We start from the raw sequence: 7,726 nt of genomic DNA on the forward strand, positions 1-7,726 counted from the left end.
GTGTGAGAGAGAGAGAGAGAGAGAGAGAGAGAGAGAGAGAGAGAGAGAGAGAGAAATGATCAGAAGGATTTACCCAAAATTGGTATTTATCAAATAGGTTTATAAAGGAACAAGTAGTAGAGGCTGGGGGTGGTGGCACATGCCTCCTAAATTCCAGGGAGGCTGCAAGAGAATTGAATTCAAGCCCAGCTTGAGTGGCCTAGTATAAGACCCTGTCTCCATAGAAAGGAAAAGATAAAATTTTTTTGGAGAATATAATTGAGGCATCATTTAAGTGATGAGCCACAGAGTATGGGACAGAAGACCAGGATGCCCCAAATCTGAAAAACTGAGGAACCAGAGTTGATCTGAGCAGATTAATGTGACAGTGAAATGTATATTTAACAAGAATGGAGTAAGTGTGTGCATGCAGGCATGCAGGGATATGAAAAATTACAGGTTGTAAAAATGGTGTTATGTGTGTCTTTAGGTCTTGAAGATACATAGAGGGCATGGGAAAAAAAGCCCTTAGAATTAGGTTCAGTAACTTTAAGGCAGGAGTATTAAAAAAATAATCAGAGTTCACCCAGAATGTAGCAAGGACAAGGAGGTAAGGTGAGCCGAGCACACCTGGGTAGTCTGCAGATGTAAGGATAAGGGAAGCCTGCACTTTGTACTTGACAGAAGTAAGAGTATTGGTAAATACAGGGTCTCAGGATAAATCCTGAGGGGATTTGACTGACCTTATCAGATCCAAAAGCTACAACTCTTGTTGCATAGGTCTTGCTGCATCTTGGTCTTAACCATCCAACAGAAAAGTATAAAAACGAAGTATAAAAAGTAAAGCCATGCTGTTATGTTGAACTGTAGAGGACTCAGGTCAACAATTTCTGACATTGCCAGTGAAGCAGAAGACCCAATACTATTATGGACTACTGGACTCTTTTGGAATATTTTGCTGAGTTAACACACCTATAATATTCAAATGACAGAACTAAACAAAAAAGGGGATACAGATGAATGTCCATTTTGTATCTGTGTTTCAAAATGGTTAGGATAGATATATAGTTACATTCTCTTAATGAATAAAAGGACTTGTTCTAATAGTGTTTGTAAATAGGATATCATGTCTGCATCTTGTACAGCAAATAACCACTAGGAAGAGAATATGCAATGTGTTAATTATTGGAACTGTCCTGCCAATTTGATTTGAAACTGTCTCATTGCTATTTGTTTCTCAATAAAATTATGGAGAAAAAAAAAAGAGTAGTGGTAAATGCAGTGAAATGCTAGAAATACAAAATGGAGGAATCAGTGTATTTTTTAAAAAAAACTAAAGCTAAGATTTTGCTAAGAAAATTATCATTTGGGAAACTCATTGTTGGCATTAACTATCTTTCCTGAGGCTAATTTTATATAGTAAATATATTTGTCCAAATGAATGTAAATCAGAATATTTGACTTATGCAAGCAGTAATCTGTTGTTTCCTAGACTGCATATATATACCCTTCAGAGGGTAAAAAAATGGATCAGTCTTAAGTCAGAGCCACACTGTATCAGACATTTGTATGCTCAATATATATTTATTGAATGAAGGCTTGATAAAGAATCATGTTGAGAGAGATGCCCTTAATTAGCCATTGGAACTGAAAGCTAACCACAATCACAGCTCAGAAAAAAATGACTTGTGATTCCCTAATATGCTATGAGCAGTTTAAGATTCAAGGACAATTTGTAGGTTATAAGGAAGGAGAGAGCATTTTGATACAGTTTAGGTCCCTTAACTCAGTAGTTCATCTTTTTATTTTTTTTTTATTTATTTTTACATTGTGTGTGTGTGTGTCTGTGTGTCTGTGTGTGTGTGTCTGTGTCTGTGTGTGTGTGTCTGTGTCTGTGTGTGTGTGTGTGTCTGTGTGTGTGGCCAGCTCAGCCCACCAGGGGGCAGGGCTGGCTGGCATGTGGTGCTGGGGGATTGAACCGCGGTCCCTGTGCTTTGCTAAGCTTGTTCTAAGTAGGTGCTTTAGACCACTGAGCCATCTCTCCAGCCCCAGTTCATCTTTTTAATCTTTCAAATTTTTAAAAATCTTTTCTTTATTTGATACAGGGTCTTGCTAAGCAGCTCAGACTCATGGTGATCTTCCTTGTCTCAGCCTCCTCGGCCCTGGGAATGGCATCACCACCATGCCTGGCTCCAGGGCTGGCACAGCATCAAACCCAGATCCTTGCGCTCACCAGGCAGATGCTTAGACCGCTGTGCTATCTCCCTAGCCAATAGTTCATTTTAGTATTTTCCATTATGCTTCCTCAAAAGTAATATGGGGGGGCCAGGAAGATGGCTCAGTAGAATAAGTGCTTCCCTGGCAAGCGCAAGGATCTGAGTTCAATCCCCAGTTCCACCAAAAAAAAAAAAGTAATGTGGGATGATATAGTAAGCATATCAGAGTTCTGTGGTCTTTGCTGAAATGAAATTTCTCTTTTATTTTTCTCTACCTTTGATAATTCTCTTTTGCTTGCACTTTATTGTGTGGTGTATCCACTCTACAACCTGTTCTCATCTCCATTTCAGTCTTGTTCCACCAAGTACCTGTTCTTTATTTAAATCTTACAGGCACATATTGATCCTGTACTCTATCCCATGTGTTACATGATATTTGGCTATATCAGCCTATAGTGTTTCTTCTGCCTTACATATATGTCCCCACCTCATTTTGTTGTGGTTACTCCTATTTGAACAGTTGTCCTCTGTTTCTTCTCCCCCAGTGCCAATGTTTCTAGTCCCCACCCCTTCCCTGTCATCTCAGTACCAAGAGTACTGCTTAGTTCTCCTATGATAAATACTCACACGGCACTAATTACAATAGAGGCCTCTGCTTCTCCATGACTTAATTGTAAACTCGCTGGCAGATAGGAAATGCCATATTAAACTCTGTGACTTCCTGTAGTCTTTCATTAACCTGTGTAGTATTACATGTGTGTGTGATAGTAGGGAGCAGAGTGGACCATAAGTGCAGAGATTGGCACTGTCTTAAAGAACTGTAGACACGCATTCCACACACTCCCATCTTTGTACTTTCAGTATCACTCTGGTCCAATACAGTTTGACATCTTAGATGATCATATGACCATCTACCCTAGTCAAATGAAGCTTCTGTCAGGATGCCCCCATGGATAGTGACCCCAGAATCTCTTGATTGTGGAGTGGAAGCCACATTTTAAAATACAGTTGTTATTCTCGGAGCAAATCTGTAGTGTTGTTTTTCTGTTTTTAAAGAATAAAATATTTTAGCTGATAGCTATTTCAGAAAGAATGTGGCAATTAAAACATCTTCTAAATCCTTTTGAAGAGTTTGTAGTGCCGACAGTGCGATATGACACTACAGAACTCAGTCTTCTATTTTGATAGATGTCTCCTAATACATCTTTTCCAGCCTCTTTTAATATTCAGAAAGAGAGAACTTTATATGCTTACCCTCCAAAAAAATTTTTTATGGAATCTTGCTGTGTAGTCAGATCTGGCGTGGAGCTTCCTTGGTAGCCCAAGCTGGCATCAAACTCAGGATCCTCCTGCGTCAGCCTCCTTAGGGCTGGGATTACAACAGTGTACCACCATGCCAGTTTTATTTCCTGGAAATTAAAATTTCATAGAAAAAGAGATACTTTTTCTTGATGCACTATAGTATTTTATGCTAGACATGTAGTTTGGTAAATTATTATTGGATCAGAAAATTGGAGAATACTATGCTTCTTAAATTAAATCCATAGACTATCTAAACATCACAGACATGTAAGTAAAGTTTCTGTGTGGAATGTAATATTGTCTTATAGTAATTTTTCCATTTAAAGTACACCTATTCAGGGGCTGGGAAGATAGCTAGGTGGTCTAAGCACCTGCCTGGAAAGTGCAAGGACTCAGGTTCCATCCCTGGTACCACCTGCCGTTGCAGGGCCCAGAACCCCAGGGGCACTGTGCCGGCCCCAAAACTAGGCATGCACCTTGCTAGCTAGATTATAAAAAAATTAAAATCAAAGACTGAAATTTCGTATTTTCTTTTATTAATGCCAAGATAAAGCCAAGATTCAATGTTAGTCTACTTTATCTTATAGGCCTATGAAGAATACACCAGCAAGCTAGATGCCCTCCAACAAAGAGAACAGCAATTACTGGAATCCCTCGGGAATGGAACTGATCTTTCTGTCTCTAGCTCTGCATCATTGGACACCGTTACATCTTCTTCCTCTTCCAGCCTTTCAGTGCTACCTTCATCTCTTTCAGTTTTTCAAAATCCTACAGATGTGTCTCGCAGCAACCCTAAGTCACCACAGAAACCTATTGTTAGAGTCTTCCTGCCCAACAAACAGAGGACAGTGGTAAGTCAGTCTTAATGTCATACCACTGTGTTTGTCTTTTTCAGGACTAATTATTGAAAATTAACGTCATTTTATACTCCAAGGTCATGCCAGTGCGGGTATCCATTTTAAGCAAGAATGGAAAAGATGTAATTGATGCCAAAATCTGTATTTCTTACTCAGAACAAATTATATTGTTAGATTTGACAATTCAACCCGTCTACCAAACATTAATACACTTAAGTCTAAAAGCTTGTTAAAAATCCCATAGTTTCAAGACTTGAGCTTGTTTTTTTTATAATATATGTCAGTTCATCTTTTTTTCACCTTAAGTCTCCATTATCAGTTACTAATGTCGAGTTTTCAGACTGGTCGATATTTTCCCTCTGTCTACACAACTTTTAATTGTTGCTTATTAGTATCATTATTGGAACAACATACAATGAGAAGCCTACAGAATTATAGATGATTTCTAATCCTCAAGTGCAACAGATAGTGTCAGGAGACCTAGTAAGTAATGTACCAATAGACATCACTACTTTTAAAATATATATGTTGGCTTTCAACATTAATAAAAGAAAATTTGAAATTAGCTGATCATAAAGGTCTTTTATCAGACAATAGAAAGTAGAACTACTGATGTTCAGTGTTCCAAAAATTCCTTTTTTAGGGCCAACCAGATAGCTCAGCAGACTAAAGCACCTGCTTAGGCAGAGCGCAGCAGCCAGAGATTGATCCCCAGCATGCTGTGCTGGCCCCGCCCCAGGGCACACTGAGAGGTGACTGAAACTGGGCATGGTGACACTCCTATAATCCCAGCACTTTGGAGGCTGAAAACAGGAGAATTACTATGAGTCTGATCTACATAGTAAGACCCTGCACACCCTGTAGACCCTATCCTGAATTCATTAAAAAAAAATTCCCTTTTGACTGAAAAAAAATATAAAGGAAGTATATCCTGCCCCCAGAATACAATTCCTACATAAGAAATTATACTAGACTCTAACAGAGTTACTACTTAGCAGCCTATAAATTTTGATGGTACTTAGGAAATACTTTCTAAAGAATTATTTATTATCAGGAACTCATTCATGCATACTTTTCCTGTCCCTTCTTCCACAGAGAAGAGGTAGTTGTAATAAAGTAGACTCTACATTACTTATTGTACAGAAATATTGTTTAATCAAATCCAATTTTCCTACTTTTTCTCTTCTATTATGTGAAATGGAATTAACATTATTGTCCCCATTAGATGGTAAATTTCTAAGCAGTCTTTCCAAGGATGCCCCTTGAAAGGGGGAATATGTGGTGAAATCATATGCAAATTGTGAATTGAAATCCTGTCTTTTATTTATTTATTTTTGTATTTTAGGGAAGGGTCTATAGGGTGTTCGGGGTCTCAGTACTAGATCAGACATAGTGATCCGCCTGTTTAGAGCCTCCCAAGAGCTGGGATTACTGGAGCATGCCACCTTACTCAGTATCAATCACTGTCCCAGCTTGCCCCGAGGGTGGGGCCAGCACAGCAAGCCCAGGATCAAACACTTCCCCCCCCCCCATGCTCTCCACCCCTGCGCTTGCATGCACGCACACCCTGCTTGGAAGCACTTTAATCTACTGAGCTATTTGGCCAGCCCTGAAATCCTGTTTTTAAAGCAGTCTATGGTCCAACACAATTTATGGTATTCCCAATAGATCTGAAATGAATGCATTATTACCTATACTTGTAGCAGAAGAGGTCATACATTCTCAAGGCCTGGAGTCAGGTTGTAGGGAGCAAAATGTTTGGAAATCTAGAGACTCACAGTTATTTTAGTAGAATGTAATAGATATGTAGAAATAGATGTAGAATTGAAGGAACTTTAATGTAAAAGAATAATTGTTCAATCAGTAGGAAAAGTAAATCATGTAGGGTTTTTTTCAGATTTTTAATTTGTTAGATTTTTAAAATTTTATTTGAAAGAGAAAAGAGGGGACTGGGAGATAGCACAGCATCATAAGTGCCTGCCTGACAAGCGCAAGGTCCTGAGTTCAATCCCTGGTACCACCAAAAAAAAACCTGACCGGAGAAAAGAAAATTTCAAAACAAGATAATAAAGGGCCGGGGAGATGGTCTCAGTAGAATAAGCGCTTCCCTGGCAAACACAAGGGCCCAAGTTCAAGCCCTGGTTCCAGGGGGGGGAAAAAAGATAATAGAAGAGTAACAATGATTAATGCCTTGTATATTGTTATTTTTAGTTACTCAGGATATAAGATATAGGCATTTAATTGCCCAATACTAGCATAAACTTTACTTTTCAATGAATTAAGAGAAATTAGTGATGCAGCTGTTTTAACTGTCTTGTATGTCTCTTCCATGTATTTGTGTGTATTTGCATTTCCCGTCTCCTTTCGTCCATCCTACTTTCTCTTCACTTTTGAACAGTTTCTTCCCATTTCATTGTATCTGTTGTGCATTTTGGATCATACAAGGGAGACATCATTTAGGTTTTTGTACTGGCATGTCCAGAAAAAATAAAATTGGACATACATCTTGGACAGTTAAAAAAATAGTAAATTCTACTAGGATCAAAAAAATAAATACCAGCTGGGTGTAATGGTGAACACCTGTAATCCTGCATTCTGGGAGACTGAGGCAAGATGATTGTAAATTCCAGCCCAGCCCTGGTGATTTAGTAAAAAACCTTTTTTCTACAAGTCACCAACAACACAAAACTCTGTAAAAAATGGACTTGAATAGACATTTAAGAAGATACACAAGTGGCCAAGTATCATGAAAAGATATTCAGCATTACTAATTAGGAACATGCATATCAAAACCACGATGAGAAACCTTTTCATAGCCATGAGAATGACCACTATGAAATAGACAAAATAAGTGTTGGTGAGAATGTGAAAAAATTAGACCCCTCGTACATTGTTGGTAGAAATATTAAATGGTACAACTTCATGGAGACTATCATGGAAATTCCTTAAAACAACAAATAGAATTACAATACAACATGACCCAACAGTTCTGCTTCAGGGTATATAACCCAAAGAATTAAAAGCAAGAGAGCGCAGGCCCGGCGAGTGAGTGAGAAGACCTGGGGCCGGGGGATCCTGAATAGACCCAGAGCTCAGGACCAGAGAGTGAGTGAGATGACCCAGGGCGCTCCAGATCCTGAATAGACCCAGAGCACAGGCCCGGCCAGTGAGTGAGACGACCCAAGGGCCGCGGGACCCTCAACAGACCCAGAGTGCAGGCCCCGCAAGTGAGTGAGACAACCCGGGCCCGGGGATCCTCATTCGACCCAGGCTGCAGGCCCAGCACAGAACCCTTCAGCAGAACTCCCTGCAAAGAGGCTAGAGGCAAGACCCACCCAGCTGATTCAGGAGCAGAACATCTTGCCAAAGAGA

General features: G+C 39.5%; 1 protein-coding gene across 8 annotated transcripts in view; it reads left to right on the top strand.

Moving 5' to 3' along the window:
- Window positions 1-7,726, top strand: part of Braf (B-Raf proto-oncogene, serine/threonine kinase) — a 175,666-nt gene that overhangs the window by 57,251 nt on the left and 110,689 nt on the right. For 7 of the 8 annotated variants that reach the window (XM_023712827.1, XM_023712825.1, XM_023712829.1 and 4 more), the window contains exon 3: window positions 4,085-4,348. The exons of the other annotated variant lie outside the window; for it this stretch is intronic. In XM_023712827.1, coding sequence (XP_023568595.1) covers window positions 4,085-4,348 — 264 coding nt within the window. The remainder of the gene's footprint in view (window positions 1-4,084; window positions 4,349-7,726) is intronic. 8 annotated transcript variants of the gene reach the window in all.

The sequence above is a fragment of the Octodon degus genome, unplaced genomic scaffold, assembly GCF_000260255.1.
Source record: "Octodon degus isolate 3935 unplaced genomic scaffold, OctDeg1.0 scaffold00027, whole genome shotgun sequence".
Lineage (NCBI taxonomy): Eukaryota > Metazoa > Chordata > Mammalia > Rodentia > Octodontidae > Octodon > Octodon degus.